Raw genomic sequence first — 26,693 nt, forward strand, 5'->3', positions numbered from 1 at the left:
CACTGTGAATACACAGAGATAAAATACACTTTTGAAAATATTTCCCAATACTTTCAAGCAATTTTAAAAATATACAAATTCATTGGTTCGTATCTATTTTTGTGTAAGGTTAACGATTTCATATAGGTACAGAATGATTTCATGTGTAGTCACCAATTACTTCGATTTTTAAATAATATAATATTAAGTACCTATCAAATCATCTTCAGTCCATATAAAATATGGACTGAAGAGTTGATAGGTACTTAATATTCTAAGGATATATTTTTCATTATACGTAGGATACTCACTTACCAACATTTGCACGCTATAAATGCTAACTTGACATTTTTATTCAGCACCCAGCAACCGTAGTTGCACAATTGTTTACTATGACCTACCCGGATCCAGTCGTCGATAATAATCTGATCTCAGTGACAGTGTATTAAGAATAAGTATCATCCAAAACCTAAAATAGTGACACAGGTAACATGGTTTTAAAAATCTGATTAGAGTTTCGTGTTACTCGATTAATTAATCGGGACCTCCCGCAGGTTTTCATTCGATCTCACTCTTGAATCGATGTTTTCCTCGACACTTGATACTGGCTCTCTGTAAGCAGCAAGCATTCATTCGCGCGTACGCCTCGCTCCGTGGAAGCCGCTCACTTCGATCTTTATCCAAGACGAATGTATAATCGTAATGAACGACGACGTATCGATGTTTTTACATTGATAATATTTTTTTTTGAGTTTTAGTGTACTCAGTGCGTTTAGTGATTTGTTCAAGAAATTAAATGATTTGTGTATTGTGTATATACTTGTAATCACCAGGATAATTCTGTTGAGGTAAAGTAAAATTATTATTTATTTTATAACTTAAATAGAAAAGATTTATATTGTTGACTAGCTGTTCCTGCGACTTAGACCGCGTGGAATTTAACTTTATTTTAAAAAAAGTATAGATTTTTCTAAAATAAAAGCAGCCTAAGTTACTCCTTATTTCAAAAAGTCCCGTCTAAATTGGTCCAGCCATTTCAGAGATTAGCCGGAACAACAGACCGACAGACAGACAGACAAAAATTACAAAAAATGTTTTTTTGGTATATGTACCATATATATATATATAGATATGCATGTCGTAAAAAACGCTTATTTCCATATTACAAACTGATATTCCAATTATCCATTATCTATACATATAATATGTATAGATAATGGTTTATACCCATAAAATACTTAACTGATTGAAAAAATAAAGTAGACCATATTTGAACGTTTCACATTATATTATTTAGAGTGACACTGGCTATGTATTATATAAAAAAATCACTAAGTTATCAGCAATTGGGCGAAGCCAGGGTAAAACTTCTGTGTATCATAAAAAGTATACAAAATGTTCCTTCATTTGGGTAAATTAATGTATTCACATAAGGGATTTTGTGCATCTAGTATGCGATGGTAGATAGGTACATTATGTCCTCAACCTACCGGTTCCGTCTTGAATTTCGATTGGTTTTCTCCATTTTTGGGACATGAAAGTGATGGATAATTGATTATTCTCCAGATCTGGATATCCAAATATTTAATCAGTTGTATGTAATTAAACAAAAATGGGTAGTCAGAAGGTAGACAGGAAAATTACTTATAAGTACCCATCATTTATTATTAAAATTCACACCCGTTTTATGAAGAAAGCGTAGGTAGAAACTATGCAACAGACTTAGTAATATGTAAATATGTATTACCAAGTTTACGAGTAAGTAGGTAAGTATTTACTTCCGATTCTTAAGTATGAATGAATGAATACGATGAATGAAAGAATTGCTATTTTGATTTACTTTCGAAGACATTTAGTAATATTCTAAAGGAACCTGATTGAATCATTGATGAGACTGAAATATTGAACAGAGCGATTGAAATAATGAATTTTTTTTTGATACAGTCCCTAAAGCACGAAAAGGGAAGAACCTTTTAGCTGTTTTTGTATCCATCAATTTAAGATGTAGAAACTTAGATACAATTTCTATTCAGGATTTAAAACAAAATTTTTATATTTGAGTAAGGTATAAAAAGTGCTACAAATAATCACTTTATATTTTTTTTAATTTTTGGTATTCATAAAACACGACTAAATTTCGGAATCTCTGATAAATAACGGGGATGTGTTCATTTATTTAATATCTGAAAACTATGATTCGTATAACTACTATGTGTTTATTTACAAATTCTAATGAAATTACTTTTCTAGTAATCAATATTATAATTGACAACCTCGGTGGTCTAGCGGATTAGCACACCACCTTCCTTCCGATGGCCGCGAGTTCGATTTTTCACACAATATAAACATTTATATTATATGTTAAGTACGTACCTATAGTACAAGCTCTGCTTAGTTTGAAACTAGATTGCCTCATAGTGAATTGTTCAGCATTATTATTAATTAGATTAATTCATTTAGAAGGCCGTCTCATGTCTAAAATACACTATTCCTAGACATAGTAATTGTTGCACCAATTGCAACAGATTACTATACATAACTAGGTCGTATGCCTTATAAGTATTAATTAAAAGAGATAACATTTTAAATGCGACAGCAGCGATCTTCTCACAAATGACAACAAAAGAACATGAACGTGATTTACCAAGCGGTACATATAAATCAAGCGTGTGTGCAGCTGTAAAAATGATATGATGAAACGAAACGTTGTGCTCCAACTAATGCTTAATCTTTGATCAACAATACTACTAGATGTCCGGACCGATTACAGCATGAACAAAAAACCGAGTGTCGAGAGTAACGCCTCATTTCCAGAATAGTTTTTATGTTGTGTGAATTTGTGTGTTATACCTACATAAAGAAGTATTTTATATACATGACTCTATAATTGTAGTGATAAAGGATTTGGCGGTTCACCTGATTGAAATTTGGAAATCATCGGCTATATAGGTATAAACACCACCGCGGATGGAAATACATTGTTATATCGATATTACCTTCAATTAATTGTTTTCTGAGGATTAAGGTAGTATGTCTCTGTACTCCGTAAACTGATTTTTATCCTCCGTATAATGTTTTTAACCGCCGTCGCTAAAAGGGAGGTGTTACAAATTTTGTGGTTTCGTCACTCCGAAACTTATGGATCGATTATGATGCCTGTTTTGGTCTAAAAGCTGATGATCTTTAGCTATTTTTTTTTTAATTGGAGCCGCATTAAAATTATTTTTTATCATTTTTATGTTCAATATTAACTACGGTCAGTATATGTGACAATAAATTTTATTATGTATTAGTTTGTGAGACGTTATCTGGTTGGTATTGTTGACCGAAGTACTCGATGCGCGGCGCCAGTTACATACATATTTCGTCGCCTTGAACTGTCATAAGTGGTTAAAGACAAGCGGATTTAATACCAGGGCTCCCTGTTGTAGGTACCATATTGACGATATGAAATACGTCGACTATTTCCTTCATTATTATTATTGAGAAGCTAATGATAATCATCTGCCTAATATGTATTTTAAAAGCGAGAACTATGGAACAGCTATAGACGACCAAATCCCTCTTTTTCCCACAATGAATTTAAATCCGAACATAAATTACGAACTCTATTTTAATTATAATTTGTCAATTAATATTCATCGGTATTTATTCCTACAAGTGCATAGGATCTTCAATTCAGTAAAAAATTATAATATTAAAATCTAAAATTATGAATTTAATGAACGACCATTTAATTGGCGGTTGATTTAAACCAGTGAAATTACAGGGTACAGATGCACTACAGCATGATATCTTAATCTTTTAAACTTAGAACGTTGATTTTCATTATTATTAAGATTGGATTAGTTGGGATTTGTGCTCATTTATCATTTATATTGATCCATAAATTTTAAGGTACTATAATAGAGTTCAAAGTATATCAATAAGTACATAACATTTGTGATAGCAATGTCAGCACCTATTAAAGGAAACAGGTTTATGTCAGGTGTTATCAGTTTTATGTTATACGGTTTATGCTCAGATTATAATGGCATAATATTCAGGGACGTTTTATGTATATAGGTGTTATAAACTTTACATCTACAGCTCTACGTAACTTAAATATTTGCCCACCGTAAGTCGAATAATGGATATAAAAGAAGTATGAATATTATGGTATAAATAAATCAACAACATAAAGTAATTGGAAATAGATCTTAGTGAGATTTTTCTTATGATACTAAAGCTATCGAAACTACTAGCTAAAACAGAGCCATTTTTTGAAATTACGGCTAAACATTAAAATTATGCCGGTACCGCTAAGAAATTGTTCAAAATCTCGCTAGAATTTTTTTAAATTACCAAAGTAGATACCATTTCAGTTCAGTAAACGGAGATTATTTATTTTAAGTAACATAAACAGACATTTATTAAATAATAGACATGTTAAAATGGATAAAATTTTAATTAATAATAACACACTGCTCATTAAATTGCAAACAAGGTAAACAGGTAGGTTATTTCACTACAAAAATCGATTTACATATGTTATAAAATTGAATGTTTATTATTTCAAATAAATTCGCAAATTGTATAATAATTATATTGTTGTTTAATACTGAGATACAAATTTTTTATTGCCATTAATTTTCATAGTGCGCATATACTAGTAAAGATAACTGATTATAATTATCTACAGTGTAGTTCTAAATGTAATCTCAAATTGATATGGGTAAATGTACTAAAAATAAAGAAAAATCAGACATAACTAGGACACACTGATTAATACTGACGTTTTACGATATTTTTTATACAAGTCCACTTGTCTAGTGTAAACGGGTCAACCGCTTGAAAACTGGTCGTCGTAATTATGTAAATAACTATGTAGCTTGTATTATTTAGAGAAGATATTGATCGTGTTATTTGATCACACCGCGTCATTAACGATTAAGATTTTGTATGTGATTAGTTTGGGAATACCTACTTTAATAAAGACGCTTCAAGCGACATACATTCATTAATCAAACACCATAATAGCACTGACTACTATTTACTGATTTGTTCTCGTGATTATCTACAAAAACATACCAAAAGGCAAATGACTTGGCTGTCGGCGTACTCTAAAAATTACTGGCTCTAGAGACTTGAAATTTGCACGAAGAAGTCATTTAATCCATCACTCCACAACGAAAAACGATTTTAATGGAAAAAGGAATTTTAGAAATCAAACAAACAAACGTTTCAATAAAATAAGATGGTTATATTTTTAACATTCTGTTATCGTTAGATAAGGCACGCTAATATTTATTTTTGTATAATCATCTGTGTACACAAGTCACGTTGTAAATAAAGTTTTCGCGATAGCTTATATCTGGGTGGATGCCTGTGATACTGTACATTGCCATGTTTGGTCAGGCTATGGAGGTATTGTTATTAAACAATTATTGATTATTTCCAGAAATCCTAATTTTTCGCTACTTGTATGAAAATAAACAGTTATCAAAATAAGTGTATAGATATATGACTCTAATATTATATACGTTCATGAAATAATATTTATGGAATCGATTAATTTTCACACACTTAAGTCTCAGCCATTGGGTTCCCTAAAATATAGTTGAACTTTTTCGCTGTTGGCTGTCTCATTCATAAAAGATACCTGTGAACGGGTGCTGTTCGTAGGGACTGGGCCGCTCTGATTGCTATAACCGCTATAATTGCTTTGGTTTTTCACTCAAGTAACTATATGCTTAATATTTTACTGTTATAAATTCATGTAATTTGTTAGATTGTATACCTACACATATTTAGAAAAAGGAAAGGTAGACAACATGCATTCCAAATGAGCGGTAGTTACCTACCTACTATTTACATATTTACAATATAGAGTAGGATAACAAATATGAGTGCTTTATTTTATTAAAATTAAACATAGTTACCATATATGTATCTGGAAATTGTCTTCAGTCTTTTGGAATATAAGACGAATTAAGGCAGTAGATATTGGTTGTATTTATATATAGTTATAATAACTGCAGCTGAGTGCTTTCTCGTTCACAGGTATTTTCCTTGTAAATAACATGAAGTAGGCGAACAGAAAGAGCACTGAAATAATGACTCAGTCTATAAAGCTGATCTTACTCAACGGATTGGTCATAACAAACCCATTGTCAATACATGTTTTTGCTGAGAGCAATTAGAGGTCTGACATTGCTTCTACGAATTTTGTACATACGAATATTTCAATGTGGTCTATAAAATTATCTGGCAGTTCGCAGAAACAGTACATTCAGTATAGTCGAGATATTGTATTATAAACACAATACTTTATGACTATTCTAGTATTGTTATAATTAAAATAATGCGTCATTATAAGTAGATTTAGAAACTGTAAAAGGAAACTGGATAATATTATGTAAAAAATGTTAAAAGTAGACATATAGAGAAAAACCTTCAGTAATATATTTACAATAATTTACTCACTACGCATTCTTATATTAGTATGCGTAGTGAGTGAGTAAATTATTGTAAATATATTACTGAAGGTATTAAAATTTAGTTAGTTTAGTAAATGAAAGGATACCTCTATGTTATAATAAAAATGAGTATAATTAATAAATAAATTTTAAAGTTTTATAAAGGATTAGTTAAAATATTATTATCAGACTTTCTCAGAATGTTATAACAACATATTTTCTTAACAATATCGAAAAAATCTTATCATAAGTATAAAAGATCGATTAAAAAATGAGTTACATATGTTTTTATTCAAAAGAGTTATATTATTTCTGTGTTTTTATAGTTTTAATTGTAAAGTAAAACAGATAGGAACGTGACAGGAAACATGAAGTAGTACCCGAGCCAGGGCCTAATATCATCAGTCATTTCCTCTCATCCGAAAACTTTTAAAATGGTTAAGCTAGCTGTATTATAGAGCTTAGTGAAAGTCAGCTGCGATTTCGAGGGTAAGTTGAGGAGTAGGATCCCCGGAATGAATTTCGGCTTCATAAAGTAGTTGTACTACTTTAAACAATATAGAAGTTTTCAATCGTGAGGAAATCATAGACCTGTTGCTCACGGCCTAAAAATTCATGAATACATTTTTATTACTTTTCTTCTATAGGCATGTTTGTAAGTTATCAACCAATCCTGAGAGTGGTGAGATCATGCCTGGACGGTGTCACGTCTCCAGCACAATTGTCACGTCCGTAGAACGTCCCACAGACATTGCAATTCCTACATATAGGTCACACAGTTTACCTCCTTTTGTTAGTTTTAATAGGGTCAGTGTTCGGACGGACGATGTAATAATAGATGTGTTTCTATTTATATACCATTGAGTTAGAATTAATTGGATGTTTGTATTATAATCGGTGCACTGAAATATAAAAACATATTTCATTCACAGTATTTATTTACTTGTAGGTATACTTACTAATTACGTATATTAAAAAACTGAATTGAATTAATTTAAATAGGTTAGTAGTTATGGATACGGTTTATATATAGAAGTAGGCTAGTACTAGTAGAATCTGACATCTTAGATTTATAATATTTCCCATTTTTCCAGACTGACGTACAATTCTTCAACAGACCATTGTAAGTAACATGAGAACAAATATTACAACAAACATCCATGCTAATAATCTATATACCTATATAAAATATTAGTTCGCTTGTTTATTAGCTTTTCACGGTTAAACGGATGAACGGTATCCTAAAGAAATTTAGTACGGAAATAGACTGCATTACAAGGACGCACATAATGGTAATAGACTGAAACAGGTAGTATTTTATAAATGAAGCCTACATAATTATACAATACAAATTACAATACAGATTCTACGCACTGTCAATGACCGGCAATGGACGAAATAGATCGGTCTCCATGTTAATAAAACAAACGTTTACAAATCCTGACTGTTTACTATCAACATGTTCCCACGCCGAAGCAAACTGCGTCTAAATATATAAAATAGCACATGTGCTTATTAGCGATACAGACTAAAGTGCAAATAAAGTGTTAATAGGTAAGATCGATTAACAAACGCTACTCTACTGCTATTCACTTAGAGCCAAGAAGTGTTACATGTATGAAAGTTTGTGTTATAAACAATGTTTTATTCCACATACGTATTTAGCGTCATTTTAAAATGAGCAAAATGTGGCGTCTTATGAATAAATCTGAACATGTGTTTAGTTTTAACGAATTAGCTTACAAGAGAGCCGGCAGCGTCTCGCCTAGGGTTGCCAATTGTCACTATTAATCCAGGATGACCCGATTTTAGATTTCAGTGTCTTGTGTCCCAACGGAACGAAGGATCTGGAATACCAATTATCTCCATTGTTAACATTTTTTTTATTCATGTTGCCCCGTATTAGTAGGCTGCGTGTCACTCCTGTGATTGACATGCGTCACGATGTGACGCCGCGCCGTTCGGATGAGCCGAATAAGTAAAACATAACTCGATCATCGCGAATTAATTTCGCGATGATCGAGTAGTTATTAAAATTAGATATTATTTGACATCAATCACATTATAAGGAATAAATCTAAAAATTACTGGTTACATGTTGATTATTTTTGGACCACAGGAGAAACCTTCAAATAATAATAATTTTGATAATAAAAGAATTATCAAAATTAGTTCAGAGGGGAAAAGTTGTAAGGTGTAATAAATAAATAAAAAATACAGTTGAATTGAGACTACTTCTTTATAAAGTCGGTTGAAAATGATTAAAACGTTTTTCTATAAACCCGATCCCTTTAGACGGTCCCCGTTTTGCATTAATTAAATCCCGAAAAATTAATTATCTAATTTGGCCAGCCTAGTCCCGACCCTGAACTTAGTTAAAGGTCGACCTACACGGACAGCGTCAATCAATAAGTGTTTGATATCATGAAGTTGCAAATCGTGGGTTCTTTGTGTTAATAATAACGGTTGATAACGGTTCCTTTTATGATTAATACAATGTTGACTATGTCGATAAAGAAACGTTATTTCTTGAAACGACTAGAAAGCTAAAAGCACCGGCTTGTAAGGAGGCGACGAGACCATTTTTACGACGTTAAACTAGCTACCTACCACCTACATTTATTCAAGTCATCAGTAAGCAACACATTATAAATAGGTCAGTATATTATGTAATGCGCAGACCTATTATTTGCTTAAAGATTACAATGTATGTACATTATTATACATGGTGATTGTAGTACTACCTAATACGTAGGAAAGAAGAAAACTACCAATTCCCAAAGTAATATTAAACGCATGTGATTTTTTTTACAAGTTTATGTACGTGTTACCTGTGTGACAACTGATGTCTAGTGTGACCATGTAGAAATCAGCCATAATTTTCCATTCAAGTCAGTTTGTCTATGACAGGATATTTCACGTATCATACTAACGAGAATAACCATTTCATGATTATTTTCATAATTATTCCGTTGCATGTTAATTAAAAATAATTTTAATTATATGTATGTTATCATTTATACTTGATAGAAATTTATTCTAATTCAAGTCACCAACTAACAAGATAACAAGTTTGTTTTTATTGAAACTATTTAAGAAATGAAGATTTTTCATTATTAATTCACTCTTCAATTATGACGATATTGGAGCCATCTTCAGTAATAACGACTGGTGAAAACTTTATTTTTTTATGTAATTCAAATAACAAACAAATGTAGCCAGCGTTAAACGGTAACAGTCCCCTGTACATATGATCAGTACCACTGACAACACGTAAGCATGATCTCACACATGCGCAGCTATTCCGAATAACAATGATTTACGATCAATTCATCATCTTGTAATTTCACTGCCTAATCTCGCCCTATATCCGAAACACACGCAGACGAAATTTTACTAAGTGTATCTCGATACCAAATTGATGGTAGAGTGACCTGTAATATGAGATTGTTTATAGAAAATAATTTCGATATGTTAATGACATACCTACCTTGCCTTTCTCCTTGCTAATTAAACATGAATCGATATTCCTAATTGTCTACGAAAATACCGAATGTTCTCATCCTGCAGATAATTATTTGAATAGAGAAGGCGATTCATAAATTAGATGCACACACTCACTTAATCTTTGATTAGAATGTTGGAATTTTCTATGAAAGAGGCACGATACATTAATTTTATACGCACTCAGTGTACACAGTTACCGGTTATGCGGATTCCTCTATGATTAATAACTGAGGACTGAGTAGAATTTATTTGATTACTTGTTAAGATTATTAACTACAATATACGTATATTAATCAAGCCTATGTTACTCGTTATATAGCAGATGAGGCAAGAGGCAATGATCGTTCCGATGGCGGACGTAGGTAATTTTTTAATTTCACAATTGCCTCATTTGTACATTAGTTTCTTATGTTGTTACCTCTCTCACAAAACTACATTTAGACAAATATTTAATCGAAGACAAATATTAAGATCGAAATCATGTCATAATGAGAACGGTAAAGCAGTTTAGCATATTGACTTACACACATTCCGATGGTCGCGGGTGCATTACAAACATTAATTAGTATATTTACATAGTTTAGAGTTTTTGGTTGATGCTGCTATGTGAGTTCTTCAGGGTAATTTATTTATGTATATAAATATGATTTTAGCAAAAACCAACGTCCTTAGAATGGCTTCAGCCATCTTTTGCCCTCAAATTCAGAAGAGTTGAGGGAATCCGAGTATACGCCGTTAGTCGATAATATCAATGTATTATTATGAAGATAAATGTCTTCTGCCAAATCTATTAACACTCGGTAAAACTACTTGGATAAATAAATATGATATATAGTATTGTGTGTTGTTACTGAGAACATTGAATACTTTTATCAATAGCAGTTTTTAATGTTCAGTGTCTTGAAGTTATTTTAATATATACTATAAAAAATAATTAATTTCACATTGCAGCTCCGTGCCTATTTGTCGCAGCGAGATTTTGAATAATAATATATCTTCCTCAATAAAATTCTTTTTTTACATGTGGTAAAAAAATTCCATTAAGTATTTTAATTTGCGCAATTTGTTATTAGCTACTGAATATATACTATATTACTTTCAAAATAGTTTATGTAGGTATTAGTTTTATAAAGTAATACTCGCTTTCGAATGACTTTGATATAAAATGAAACGAAATTTTGCAAACATGTACATAATAAAAGTTATATTCTTCCCATATTTGAAGTATAATATGACCCTCAACAATTTTGGGTCGGTCGATTGAGTCATTACGAGGGTCAGGCCGCATTACGATATCTTATTTATGTTTACTTGATTAACATATCATTGCATATAATTATTATAGCTATATATTTTACGCATTTTAATTGTATGCTGATTAGCATGACTGTAGTATTATTGTTTCTATTTTGAGTATCAACGCTTACTTATAACAACAAAATATGTACATTTTGTTACGATGTTCACTAGGATTACAAGAATTTCTTCCGGAAGCTTTGTGATGCTATAGTTGTAGCGAACTCCTTCATAGGTTTTTATATTATTTTTGAATTTTATAAATCATACGTTTTTTTATATATTCTTTTTGTAACTTTCTGTTATATATCGCTGTCGTATTAGTGGCATTTTGTTTTATATCCGTATTTTTCCTCATAAAACCCATAATAACTCTCACTCATACACATCAGATACCTCCGCTCCAATAGTTATACAACCTCCGTCCTATATACTGCACACCCATGAAAAACCAAGTTGGGTCACTAGTCTAGATATAAAACAAACATGGTGGTGAAACTAATCATTTTACCCGTTACTTCTTTTGGACATCCGATTCATGTTATGAATTATAGACTAAGCAATGCCGCCTGCATTGCAATCGTACAGGTTCAGTTAAGACTTTTAAGTGATTTGTATAATACTAACTGTTACCTGCGACTTCGTTTACAGAAATTCATTTCATATTTACAGCCTTTCGCCTTATTTATTAAGATAAAAGATATATCTATATCCGTAATATATCTGTGATATTTACAATCAATTACCAGATTAAATTTCATTAAGATTTGTTCAGCCTATTATTAGTGAAAAGCTAAATAAGCAGACATAATTCAGTATTTATAACATTAATAGTAATAATAATACACCCCTTATTGTGAACACAGAAGAAATACTTACAATAACGACAAAGTTCTAGATGACGAACGTAATCTACGTTAAAAAATACTTAATTGGGTTTTTAAACTTTAATATGTGTTTTTAAATTAATATCTGTATATAGACCATGATGAAACGAAATACACACATTAAATTATCCCAAACCTGATCTGCTGCTTCGCAAAAAACTTTGTCTGTAACTGCACAATAAGGATTAAAATAGAATTTTATAGAAAAATATTACACATTAACATAGTGCCTCCAGATGTAATTAATTAATGCAAAGGAAAAAAGTATATTTGACAGACAGATTGATAATATAACCGTTAATTTTTTTTTCGTTTATACAGTAACGAATACCAATCCTTTAAGTATTACTTATGCTTGGCGATTACTTAACACATAAAACCTTTCCAAATGACCACAACGTACAAGTTATTACGAGAAATGTACTCGTATCTTTAAAATTTCTCATGGTACTTCTGGAACTTAACATTGTTGAATTTTTGTTATACAAAACAAACCTCTCAAGTCGTGATTTGTTCCGGTTGTCGCCCGTCTATCTCGCTTTATCCCAGTCAGCCGAATTGTAAGTGGGCTAATATGCAGTGAACGCTACAAGATTTATGATACCCAAGTTTTTAAGTACAAGTATGGTACCTACCACTCAGGGAAAGTCGTAATGAGTGCAGCTTGCTTGAAATCTCGCGTGTTGTGATCTCACGAGAATTATCAGGAACAAGGCCGTCTTTCACAATGTGGAAAGGTCACAGCTTTTTAAAGTAAAAAACGAACCTGTATGTAGTATAATTAAGATTTTAGCACCAAAATGACATTCATCTGTTTATTGTCAGAGGTTAAGTATTCTAGTCTACTGTATTCTATGGCTATAGGTGTTTAATTAATTATATCAAATCATACTCACTTGTAGTAATTGTATATTCAATTAAGGAAACTTTTGAAAACATACCTATTTTCGTTGTGGAACAAGATTAACCAGAGACTGTATTTGACTTGCCCATATTTCAAATATACTGAATAAAATATGTCCATGTCTAGTATGGTGCTTACATAATATTGTATAATTTCAACTGTTTTCAACCAACTTTAAAAGGCGAATATATATGTGACAAACTTAGAGTATAATGTAGAAGCTCAACAGTTTATTTTTTTATATATTTATCGATATCTCGATATCTACACTAGTTCCAATTTTATTTATTTTTAAATGGACAAAGTTAAACTGGGTGTTTACAGTTATTGTACAATTAAAAAAATAATGAAATGTGTAATTGCTATTCACAAACACATATTTTTATTTGTTGTTAAAATTAATTTAAGTTTTGTATACTTCCTATACACAAACACACATTTTTATTAATATTAAACATTAAAGTCAATACTTATTTAAAGAAATATGTTGTCTGCTTTCATAATTGTTTTTATAATCAATGACCGACTTCATGTAATTTGCTTGTAGATATCTGCAAGGTTAATCGCAATTGCTATCTGTTAAGATTGTATGCATAAATGCACATATATTTCTTTTTCATATAAATACATTTATCTTTAAATGCTTACATAATAATTTAATATTTACTTCCACAAAAAAGGTATAATCGTAACTGAAATTAGTATGGAACCAAAAAGCAATAAACACTATAGATTGTTAAATGAGTTTTAATAATAGCCTAGAATGTTCGAAAATATTGTGTAAGGTACTTAACAAAAACAGTGAAGTTCATAATCGTCATTTGAAGGCTGTAGGAAAAGAAAATATCAATCCTTTGGCTCTATTCTTGATAATGAAAATTTTGTTTCATTCAACATTGAAGTAAATCTGGACTGATATGATCATAATGATGCCTTGATGCAAGTTCACAAATCACCAATTAAAGAAATCACATTATCAACTTATAGGTAGTACAGTTTATTGCTAGTTTAGAGTCCTAAACTTTTAAATAGTAATAAAAAACAGCGATTTAAGTAACAAGGCACACTTATCTTTCTGAACCGTAAAAACTTTTACGGTAAAAAGCACATTCTGTGTGTTCCCGTAATTTAGAGGCACACGTGACAAAAACATGTGCAGTATCGCGTGACCGGTACTTTGGGACGCCCCATCACTATTGTTCCGTTAAATCGTTATCACCTCACTATGGACTGGGGTGCGATAACGTAATATATTATTGTCTTTTCATAGTAGGAAAGTGTTTAGGCTACTCGTGTGAAAGGTTCTTTATAACGTAGATAAGTTATGGCTCTTGTGGCATTTATAAATGTACTAGGTAATTGTAACTGTGAAAATTCTCATTCTATACGGTAGTACGAGTATAATGAATTAATGAATAACCATAGGAAACTAATAGAAAATTCAGTACGTCCGTAAGAGGTTGTAGGACTTTGACTTGACAAGTTTTTATAAAATTCATATTATATTAACATGTAATATCAAAATATCTCTTAATGTAAAACGCTCTATAATTCTTCCCATATAAATATGATCAAATTCTGACATACAGATTTAGAACTTTGCTTAATAATGCGATTGACACCGCTTTTATGTGGCCTGCACATCGCGTAACTCAAGTTTATGTTCATGTTTATAGGTGTCTGTTACCTTATTCAGTAGGATACAAAAAAATGATAATGTGATTATAAGACATAATAATAGAATGTTACAAAGTTATTATTAAAATATGTGAAGCATTTAAATCCACCGTATCGCGTTATAGGCACGTGCAATCTTGATCTCAGTAAGACGAAACGTTCGCCCTTCACATTGCTTGATCTATGAAAAAAAACACCGCTGTACAATATGCCTCACATTTTAATGCCAGACCCTATAATAACGAATTAATACCATATAATTAACATTTCAATCCATACAGCAATTTAACTGAGTATGTTTCCTTTCTTTTGTGGTCTATTAAAAGATTATGATAAATTTATGAATATATTTATAGTAAAAAAATAAATCACAATTGAATTTCGTTATTTGGAACTTTTATGTTAGTTCTCAGATATACTTTTCATCTTATCACATCTATGTTTTTCTTGTAGTAGGTACTGTACTACTAGCAAGTAGGTATTATTAAAAAAAATACTGCATACCCAAGAATACTGTAAATATTGTTTTAACCAATTTAAATCTGTGATCCAATTCGAGAGTAATTTTTAGTATTATATATGTATATATATATATTATCGTAACGTCATCAATATGCGTTTCGTTGTTGTTTTGCCTACGCCAAAACAATAATTTATTTAATATGTTTGTTATTGAAATGACATATTTTATTGCGATCATGCCAAAATGTAATTACACGTAACTCTGATAAAATTGCATACTTCCAGAAGTAAATGAGCTATATAGATAAACAAATCATTATTATTCTTTCATAGATATTATATCGCATTGTAGATATAGCGATAGATAACTAGGAAGTCTATACCAATAAATAAAATTGAAGTATCTGTTTGTAGTGTTAACTTAACAGCTTTTCACTAAATGCAAAGGAAAGTAGGTACTATATATACGATATTTACATAAAAAAAAATTAAAACAACAGACTAAGATTAGCAATAATAAACAGACTAAAAGATTTTGAAACGGATAGATCAATTTTGACGGGCTAATGTTTATAAGGAGTAACTTAGTTTTATATTAATAAAACAAGTGCTATATCAGGTAGACTGTAATAATCTTCAGAAGAAGAAGGTCCTCTGTGTCTATGATATTTAGGTACGTAAATATGCAACTATCAATGTATTTCTACATTGATTGCACTGAACGTGAAAAATGTCACCACTTGTTCATTAAATACAAAATGTCACTTTAATTGTAACTAATGGTTGCGGAAAGGTGTCAACTTGTGACCTCTGCCAACGTCTCGAGTAAGAATCTTACCTTAACTGAATTATGAACATAAAAGTAGTTTTGTAAGTTTATTTTTTTTACATTGAATAGATGTTAATACTAGTAGTAATTACTGTACATTACTACATCGTTTTGAAGTCTCAATACGTCGTTTGGATTTAATTTATGAATAGTTTTAAGTCCCCATATTCATTTCCCTGTTTTTCCGCGACTTTTGCTATGATTTTCTCTAACACTTCGAGAATTTCTTTCGGAGGATTTTGACGGCCTCGGCAGTCTAGCAGTGTATATATAGCACATCGTTTACTTCTTATTATCGCGCATTTGATTCTTCGGACGATACAAAAATTTGTATTCTTGCATATGGTTATTTTTATTGGTCTGTGTATTTTCTATGTATAATATGTAAGTATTTACAAATAAAATATGTTTAAGTATTTCTATCAGTTGCTTAATATCCATAAGACAAGCCTTGCAATGCTTAGGACTAGATGGTGCTACGTGAATTATACTTTACACATAGAGCCTCAAGTTTTGCAGAGCTTGTGTTATGATGCTTTATTATTACATAATATGATTTCCGTCACATGCACTATGCAATGTGCATATCGAGGTGGGTTGCTAGTTCAGTACAAATTATTGACGTGAACAACGACTCTGATTGCTATGTTACGTTATTCACAACTGATAATCTATATACGGATAAGAAAAATGAATAATTAAATAATTATTTACTTACTAAATCGTCACAACACCTAATTATTGCTTGTAATAGTGACCACATTATAAAAGTAGGTAGGTATTGTATATGGTTTGTTTACATTACCCATTCACCTAGTGTGGCAGGGTAAGTCTGTACGGCTGGTGTCAGGAGTGGTACCGCTGACCCTCGAGATCAGGAGACGGACCTTTTAAGGATCGGCGCCGGGCCCGTGTGTTGCAACAAGCGTGCTCGAACATGCGAGATTGAGGTCGGAGCTTCGGTAGGGCTGATGAATACTATTCAGGGGCGATGTTGTATAGTTTGAATACCCTTGATTTGTATAGGTTTGAGTCTTGTTACAATTGATCGGGCTATGTCGCATCTCGTATTCAATTAAATAGATATATAAGTCATTAAAAATTTATGTTTCTCTACAAATTCTAACAATCATTGTTCTATTTAATTAGTATACTTACAGTCTATATGTAAATATGAAAGTACTTACTCCCTAAATAATTGTCTTATGAGACTAGTAGTAGGATTATGAAGAGTTGTAATGATAATTCACTATTTATTATTGCATTCTTGTTCTTATCCTAATTTCTATAATATTCTAATAGTCTCTGTTAATTTTATACTGTTGTCGAATTTAATATTTTAAATCTTTTATTATTTTCGAAAGCCTGTCAATGACTTTGTGTGTTTTATATTGATTCAATATCTGTATAATCAGCCTTGGTTTTTCTTGAATAAATAAATAAATATAAAAAAAACATCGTAAGTATGTATAACACTTACGAACCTTTAAAATTAAAAAACTATTTTCCAAAGTGTTATTCTTATTGGATATAGTATCACTTCAAAAGGCATGCATACATGTGCTTTATCTTATTGACATTATCAATAATTCCAAAAAATTCAACTAGCAAATGTCATCAAGTGTACAACTCTGTTTACTTTACTAGTACGTGTCTACATATACAGTGAAAATATCACTAAGTTTCAATAAATGTAATATGGGACAGTCAAAACAATTCTCTAATCTATATTAATATATATGTATTCTTGTCTTCTGGTCAATATAAAAATAATATTACCTTTTTAATAAATAAATTTTAACTTGGTAATAAATTTTACTTAAACGATTATTCTTCTTTCTAATTTGAAACATTTTGGCTGCCGGTATTAGAGGAATGTTGAGAAGATGGAAGAAGCTGTTATACATAAAGTTATAGGATAGTAGAAGAAGATCAAATGAATTCATTCACTACTTTCCAAGTTTCACGGGTAGTTGTGCAAGTTGACTCAAGAATCTTGATTTCTATGAAAACTAAACTAGAGAAACCTTTTGTTGATAGTAAACCGTCTATAATAAAGTTCATATTACTTTATTTTTATCAACATAAATTTGGGTAAATCTCGTAATAGAATTTTAATTGTAGTCCAATTAGGTAGTAGTAGTGTGTACTTTATGGAATTTAAATTGACACGAGAATAAATTTGCACACATATGTAACACCTGTAATATCTATTAATTCCGGTGTAAGTACATTATAAAAACAATTTCAAACAAAGTATTTGGGTTTCTTATGTAACTGGCATAATCACACGTATTTTCAAGGACTAAATTATTGTGAACTCATTTGGTAACCACCTCTTGTATGATCGGAAGCGCGTGCGCATGACAATAGCGATCGACATGCTAAGCTTTCGCATTTTAATTTCGCTTGTTGTGCACACTGACCTTGCTTGAAGCTGATTATGAGCTATATGATTTCATCCTGTGATAATAGGTACTTATAAAGGTACCTTAATCCTTACTTATTATTGTAAATGCGAAAGTAACTTTGTATGACTGTCTGTCTCGCTTTCACGATTAGATTATTTAATATTTTGTTTTAATTAGTCTAGGTCACTGTTCCACGCGATCGAATTCGCGGGGACAGCTAGTTACATATATTTCTATAAATAGACTTTTAGGTTGAAGGGAGCATTGTAGTGCAAGCACATATATATATGTCAGCAAAATAGGCAATACATATTCCAATAAGCAGGTCATACTCATTTTATTATCCTCCCCTGGAGCACCGTCAGCGAATTCAGTCTGCGTAGGTGGATCGACCATTGCATTTTAATCCATTAAAATATACCTATTTTAGAATTTTATTAAAAAGTAGTAAGTAAATTCATGTTTTTTTTCTTTCCAGTTGGAAAACGTGCAGTGCTGTTTGGATTTTCTCCATGCGCAAAAAGTCCAGGGATTGGAACAAGTTACGGCAGTGGATATACGGGACGCGAAGCTAAAAGCTGTGTTGGCACTATTTTTCGCTCTTAGTCGACACAAACAAGCGTCAAAACAAAGAACAGCGCCACCTAGCGGAAATGCGACAAACGCAGCGAAAACTTCAAGTGATGACATATCTGTAAACTCCGTTCAACGCATAACAGGTGGCAGCAGCTGCGATGAAATATTAACAGCCTGCGGTAATAACGTCGAAATGACGACGTTAACAGCCAACAGGTAAGTTTCATTCTTCTTATTAATTATAGTTTTTAATCTTCCCTTAATAATTTTATTACTCTACTTATTTTACTTCTAATTATATTAAGCAATATAGCGCCATCTCTTGTCAAGTAGCTAAAATTATATTAACTGTATTAAACTTTCTTATAATTAAAGACAGATGTCAGTATTTGTATTTTTGTTGTTCTAAAATAAACACACTATTTATAATATACATTTTTTTTATGAATGATAATAGAATTACGAATTGACACTCTAAATTTGCTACTAAATAATAATATTCGGTAGTATAGTATAGTATTTATCTACGTTAAAATATTATCAGCAACCAAGGGTTACAATTTAAAATAGTTATTGTAAATTACAGAAATAAATAATAAATTACTAAGTGTAGAAATAGCAAAATTTTGGAATGTCAAATGTTGCGTTCAATACGACATCGACAGTTGACAGTGCCTCCGACTACTCCGTCTGGGATAACAGTCGTGACGCATTGTTATGTTATGAAATAGGATTTCCACAATCCACGTCATACATTATTAAGTAGATAGTGAAATATTAATGAAGTATATATATTTTAATACAAATCGCTATCTAACCAATTAGAAGATATACCTAACGAATTACCATGTAGTTATCTATAATATGTTCTATCTTAATTAGCTCAAAGGCATTTTTATTAAACATATTGATGCTGTATTAAAAAACTATTTATTCACAATTGGAAGACATTTATCTTCAATCTACTTATAACAATAACCCAGAACAATCCACACAGCGCCGTTTAATCCAAAGCAGAACTTGTATTATGGTTACTAGATAACTGATATCAATAAATATTTTTTAGTAAATACATACATAATAATAAATAATTACTCTTGAACAAAATGGCTAAGCTACCTAGCATATAAGTAATAAAATATTATTATTTATGTTAGTGAATACGAGTAATGTATTAAATAAATAAATCAGTACCTAAAGTAGATTAATAATCCTATACCTATTGCATCGCGCCATCTGGGCCCAAATTATACAGTACTAGGGCAACTCGATATTAAACTTAGTACCTACTTGTAATATCGATATTAAACTTCTGATAATAATGAATTAGTTATTACTAGTATTATTACTAGATAAAAAAACGGCGCTAAGTACAACTTAGAAATACTTGACAACCATAATCAGTGGCTATTGGCTAAACTCGTACTTATAAATAGTAATACGTTTCAAGAAATACTCGTAAATAATTCTCTTTTACTTTTATACTATGACTAAAATACTCGTATATTCTCCAACCGCATAAGTAGGTACGTTTTTATAATGTGTAATACATAATAACGACCTCCTGGAGGTATCTTCTGAAAATCAAGTATTTTTTAGCGCTTCAAGGTAGGTACTCCGAAAATTTCTGCGCTTACGCTTTACAGCAGGCGTTCCTATAATGGTTGATAAATCCATCGCGTTCACCACGCTTTTATATTTTACCCAGTATTTTATAGATTTCCGTAGATTAGCTGAGGACATAAAAATGTTTTGTTACGTCTATAATTTTATTTATAGACGTAACAAAACTTAAATATCCACTACATAATTATATTTCTCATTCACTCACAGGCGGCAGCATCATTTGCATTCAATGGCAATTAGATCTAAATCTAAATATATGTATATATAGTATACCTGTATAGTATAAAATGTAAATAACCAATATACTCTTAAATGAAGCACCTGCGCCAATTTTTATAGAAATCGTCATTGTTAGTTGACTTGCGAATCAAATAACTCAATTAAAAATAATTCAGTGATGTCTATTTCTATTTATAAAACTTATAGATAGTACTTACCTACATACATTAAAACGGAAGATCGGAAATGCCTACCGCAGTGCCAATAATTCTTGCGCTACCATCGCGAGGCGACTGCCCAGTGACATTTCTATTTCAGTCACTAGCGCCCTCTATTGGCGAGTTGCCGAGATGATGCTCGTAATTTTCGGTTTACTCATATTCTATGTTTGTAAACAAAGAAGACAAAAATAATTGAAATGTAATGAACAATCGTAAGTCGTATCAATCTTTAATGGAAATACTGGATGTTGATTTTTTTCTTATGGATGATAATGGAATGGTGCATTAGCCTGCGCTAACGGTATACGCAGGCGGGGCACCAGTGGAGGATGATAAGATTTGAGTACCTATGAGGTAAATGACGTGGTACATTGCTAACAATGAGGGTACTAACAATCGCTTGGGAGGAAGGGATTGTTTGGTTAGGGGTGTTCATCCAGTTACTAGAGCAATCTGGTTACTTATCTTATATGTACCTGTACACATAAGATGGGGTTATATATTATATTGTTTGGTACTTATTTCATATTATAAAATAAATATATTTCTTGTTAGCTACAGCTACATAATTATTTTATCTCATGCAGTGCAGCATCCCGTCGCGTCACATAATCACAGACTAGACGTAAAGTGGCGCTATTATTAGGCTATTACCATACTGAGCGTTGCGATGCGATGCTACGAACCACGCCGCATTTTGCTGCGATTCAAAATCTGTTCAATTAAAAGTGGATCGAAAATATAGTAAGGAAATATATTTTCATATGTGTGTATTAAATAATGCAATTATTTAATATCCTCCGTTGAGTGTAGATATGACCACCTTGCTGATAGCAGTGTTTGAACTTTACGTTACATATTATTAAGGTAGATATAATTTAACTTAAGGTCTTTGGTCATAAATTATTATAATCCTAATATGTGCGATGTGCCTCTTAGCTCGACATGCAAAGTAAACTCAACAGATTATATAAAATGAATACTATTATTATTCGTATATATCCCATTTTAACCCCGCGAATAGTTGTGAATTTAATACTTTTTCACAAAAAAGGTAATTTTTTGTGGTGTCACAGATATTCAATGCTACCAAGCATATGACACTTACCGTCACTCAACCCTCTCGACTCCGGTCAATGCTTCTGATTACGAAGACAATACGAGGATGTCACGTCAACTCGATGGAGTCCCGAACTCGAGGCACGACAAAAGACTAACATGGCATTGTTTCATTTTGTTGTCGCATCACCGTCGCTACTGTCGCTTGCGCCGCATCAATAGGCCGTGTGGTGCGCGCACGTGCAAGAAATATCTTTTGTATTACAAAATATATTATAACTTTTTTAAGTAGTTGTAATAAGGTTATTTATATACGGTTTCATTAAATTCAATGAATTTTGTAATAAATTATTTTACTCTATGTTATTTTGTTATAAAGTGCTAGCAACCCTGAATACGTAGCTTATTAAATTGTTATTAGCCGCTTTAATGTGTCGCAAATCCTCTATGACGGAGAACGCTAACATTATTTCAGAGAACAACTTTACATACCATTTATTACATTGTAAACATCATTAAGATGTTACATTATAATTCCTACTATAAATTTTGTCTTTCATATTAATTTTGCTCAAAGAGGTGTGTACTTACTTATAATAATATATTCGATAGTGTAACGAATTGTTAAAAGTTAATACACTAGACTTTTTCTATGCAACATAAATTATACGTTATACTTTATGAACAATACTTAAACATCGATATTATAATTGCCTTTCTAGACTAGCGCTATTCTATTACATGGCTAGAGTAACGTTTGTGGCTTGATAATAATTATCTAAACGTCTAAGTGATATTAGCTAGAAAGATTTGTTTTTGTCTGTATTAGATAAACTCGAAAATTACTTAATCCAAATACTGTACTAACTCAATATATATACATAAACTATAAAAGTTTTCATTATCAGCAACTCACATTGAGTTGTAGCTTATTTTTAGATAAATAAGAGATCTCTGATAATTGTACTTGTACTACGAAGCCAAGAACACTAGTTATCCCTACTGCCATTGCATTTGTAAGAAGTCACGGTCGTTAGATACATTATATAATTAATTTAAGCAAAAATGGAAAAGTGAGAGCATTTTGATGCAAATGCAACTTGCCAGTCTCTGAATCGCTGTTTTTCTTGCAGTCCTCTTAGGTGAACAACCGAGGTAGCCCGCTAAACACAATGGATCCACTTACCTTAAAGGGACACGCCTTGTACGGAATGACTGCATAACATTGGTCTGACTGCTCAGATGCCATACAATGTGATCTCTACATCGTTAGAATAATAATATATTAATGTTGGTATTGAACATATGGTTCATTATTCTAAAATCAGTATTAGTTGTAATCATAAAATATTATTTAATTAAAACGATTTAATTGTTTTCCCAAGTATTTATTTCTGTTTTTAACTTGTTCACGGCTATTTACAATTGCACACCTTATATATGGGATATTTGCCGTGATACACCTAATATTATTATAGTAAATATCTAGATCATATAATATCGACAAGTTATAATTAGTATTTAATGTGACTTTAGTTTTTTTCATGGATTTTTGTATTCTTCATATTACTTAAGTAAATTAAATTTGCGTAAGTAGGTAGATCTTTAATTTATTCATGAAAATTGGTCGGATACCAGTCTAAAGCGAGAGGTACAACAATAAAGGGAAATCTACTTTCCCCCGTATTACCTATTGCTTTATAACTCACTTGTGATGAAAATTTACACACATTTAGACTCAATAATATATTTCAAGGGCCTCCTCCAAGAGTTTTGTGTTAGTGGAATTTATTTTTATATTATTTATACACTAAAATTTCAATGCGTGTGATTATATATTATTTTTTTCAATGGATGATAACGGAATGTTGCACCTGCATGCGCTAACGGTTTGTGCTCGCAGAGCACCAGTGGAGGATAATAAGAAGAGCAGGAGGTTAGGTCAGTTAGCACATTGTGACAAATTCACTAGGATCTTATTACTATGGTTTCCAGGGGGGACGCCGTGGACGTCAACTTGACATGGTACGTAGCAATGGTTTTATATCCACATTATTAACAATTCCATTCCTACCGTGTGATTATAATTAGCTATCGTATATAAATAAAGTAGGAAAGTAGATATTAAATGAAGTTTCCCTAATAATAATATACAGGGTATAATGGACCAATATGATGTTATTTCCTTGTTGATCTTATATTCCGACAGGATCGGTAAGCCGTTTCTTTATATGGAACATAATAAATATATTGATTTTATAAAAATAGCCTTTCATTACCGTCGAAATAACAAGGAGTTTCCCTGTCATTGAGCGAATAAGTGTCAAATTACTACCACGGGTGTTAGTTTGGGAGCCAATTAGGTTAATTGGGGTGATTGCTGTTAAGAGGCTTAACGCTTATTCAATTTCTTGTTAAGCTGTCGATACGTAGCCGTCCTAAGCTGTGATTAATCCAAATCCTGTCTTTTATAATTTACGTGAATATAGAATTTTTATTTTATATAATAGATAGAATGTATTAAACATAAAAATAAACACACCGTTACAAACTTGCTTATTTGTTTTGTACAGTAACGGTTTTATTCATAAGTAACGCACGATCCTAATCTAGTCTACACATATACAGGCAGGTGTACATTTATGCAATCTATATTTTTTATGTTAGTTGAAATTACGGAGTACTTAGAGAATATGTTTTCTTATGCATATATTCATACTATGCCTTATTAGAATTTGTCACAAAGAGGGATTGTATTACATAGTCTTTGCTCTCAAAAAAGCAGACGAAGTCGTCGTAATCACATAGATGATGGTAGTAAAATATTGAACCGCACTTAGAGTGAAAACAAACTTTATCGTTATTGTAATTTAAGCCGTCCATTTGTGCCAAAATAATTTGAAACTTATGCAATATATAGACTAAAAATATAAATAATTCTTAAAGCAATTAATATTATAGTTTAAAGGTATAATATAGCTGCTCACCGTGCCTGTCTCTTAATAAAGTAAAGGCATGATATTCTTTCAAATTATCTTGTACCCTATCAGGTAATAATAATAATAATCATGCATACTTTTTTACCATTCCATTTACACAAGAAAATATACACAGGCCTTTTCTCCATTTAAAAATTCACACAGTAGAAATATATTACGAATAAAATAATATTTTATTACCGAACGAATAAGAAAATCTGGATGTATGGCATGCTGACCTACATTACTGCAACTTTTGTTCAAAACATGTATACATTACATATGATTTTACGACCACGAAAATAAAATTATATATTTGGATACAAAAGGGAAAAGATTGTGCTTCTATAAACGATTAAAAAAATTAACAACTTTATTGTTTACTACCTGTATTTACCGCAGTAATGGTAAATAATTGCCTATATATATATGTACATGAACAGCATTAAGTATATCGTTATCAACGTTATCACGTGATGCCAGTAATACCACTCACGTGTTGCCATTCCGGAGGACTAAAAGGTTATGCTGATGATAGAAGGCTTACAAAGCAAGCTTTATGGCCAAAAAAGTTAAGGGTAAGTACTATGCAGACGATAAAGTTTACGAAGTCTACCTTAGTATACTGAATTACTGTGCTGCAAATAACATAAACAACACAACACAACGTACAACTATTTTCTTATAGAAATTTACATATTTTTTTATATGGAATGTAAATATTATTTACATTAATCGCGATGGAAGCAGCCGCATCTTGTCACGCTGTGTGTTTACATTCACCCATTCCACTCATCACTCTTCTGTACATTCTGTCAACAAACAACTCTCAACCCAATGTGGCCCATAACGCGGTATTCAAACATAAGCAAAGTTCTGTCAGTATATTTATTCCCCATACACCCTTACACTCTTCATTTAATCATACTATCCCATAAAAATTATATTTTATTGAGACTTGCGCTAAAGTCGTTGAATAATCTTAATAGCTTTCGTTTATAGATGAGGGATTCTAAAAAGTAAAATAAATGTAATAAAAGTTCATAGCGCTATATCTAAAATTGAATATATAATTTATAGATACTAGGACTGTACACTAAAAATATATTCGCATAGGGGTTTTATTATAAGTTTACTTATTACACTCCTATGGTTTTAATATATACATATACATCATTATTTACGAGTCATTCACATTGTGTGTATGCCACAGCATTATGTTAATGATTTTTACCTAAAAAGCTGCAGTGAGGTCTATTAATATGTGGAAATGCGTTTACAGTTTGCTATATATTTTAACAATATGTAAGTACAACATATAAATCATACCCACCTCTAATAGGAAAATGTCCTTACCGTCCGTCAGCAATTCGTTTTACGGCGGTCCTGGCGTGGAGGGCCTGTTGAAAATTCCACTTATTAAACTGCACTGTTTATGTCCTCGTAAATTACGGCTTATGAGTTCAATGCTTCGTTTAATCCTCCCGTTGTTTTACGACCAGCTATAGATGATGTGATAGTATTTTTATGTGCACACGGCAAGTTAGCGACTTTTAAAGTTAGTAGTTTCTAATAAAGTTTTCATGAGTTAATTATACAGAAAT

The 26,693-nt window shown here is 31.4% G+C and overlaps 1 protein-coding gene across 4 annotated transcripts in view; it reads left to right on the forward strand.

Moving 5' to 3' along the window:
- The window catches only part of LOC131844583 (protein sickie), a 161,985-nt gene that overhangs the window by 44,403 nt on the left and 90,889 nt on the right, over window positions 1-26,693 (forward strand). For all 4 annotated transcript variants that reach the window (XM_059193496.1, XM_059193497.1, XM_059193499.1 and 1 more), the window contains exon 3: window positions 18,889-19,202. In XM_059193496.1, the coding sequence (XP_059049479.1) occupies window positions 18,889-19,202 (314 nt within the window). The remainder of the gene's footprint in view (window positions 1-18,888; window positions 19,203-26,693) is intronic.

This window comes from Achroia grisella, unplaced genomic scaffold, assembly GCF_030625045.1.
Source record: "Achroia grisella isolate CSIRO2021 unplaced genomic scaffold, CSIRO_AGI_Agris_v1 utg402, whole genome shotgun sequence".
NCBI classification, from domain to species: domain Eukaryota; kingdom Metazoa; phylum Arthropoda; class Insecta; order Lepidoptera; family Pyralidae; genus Achroia; species Achroia grisella.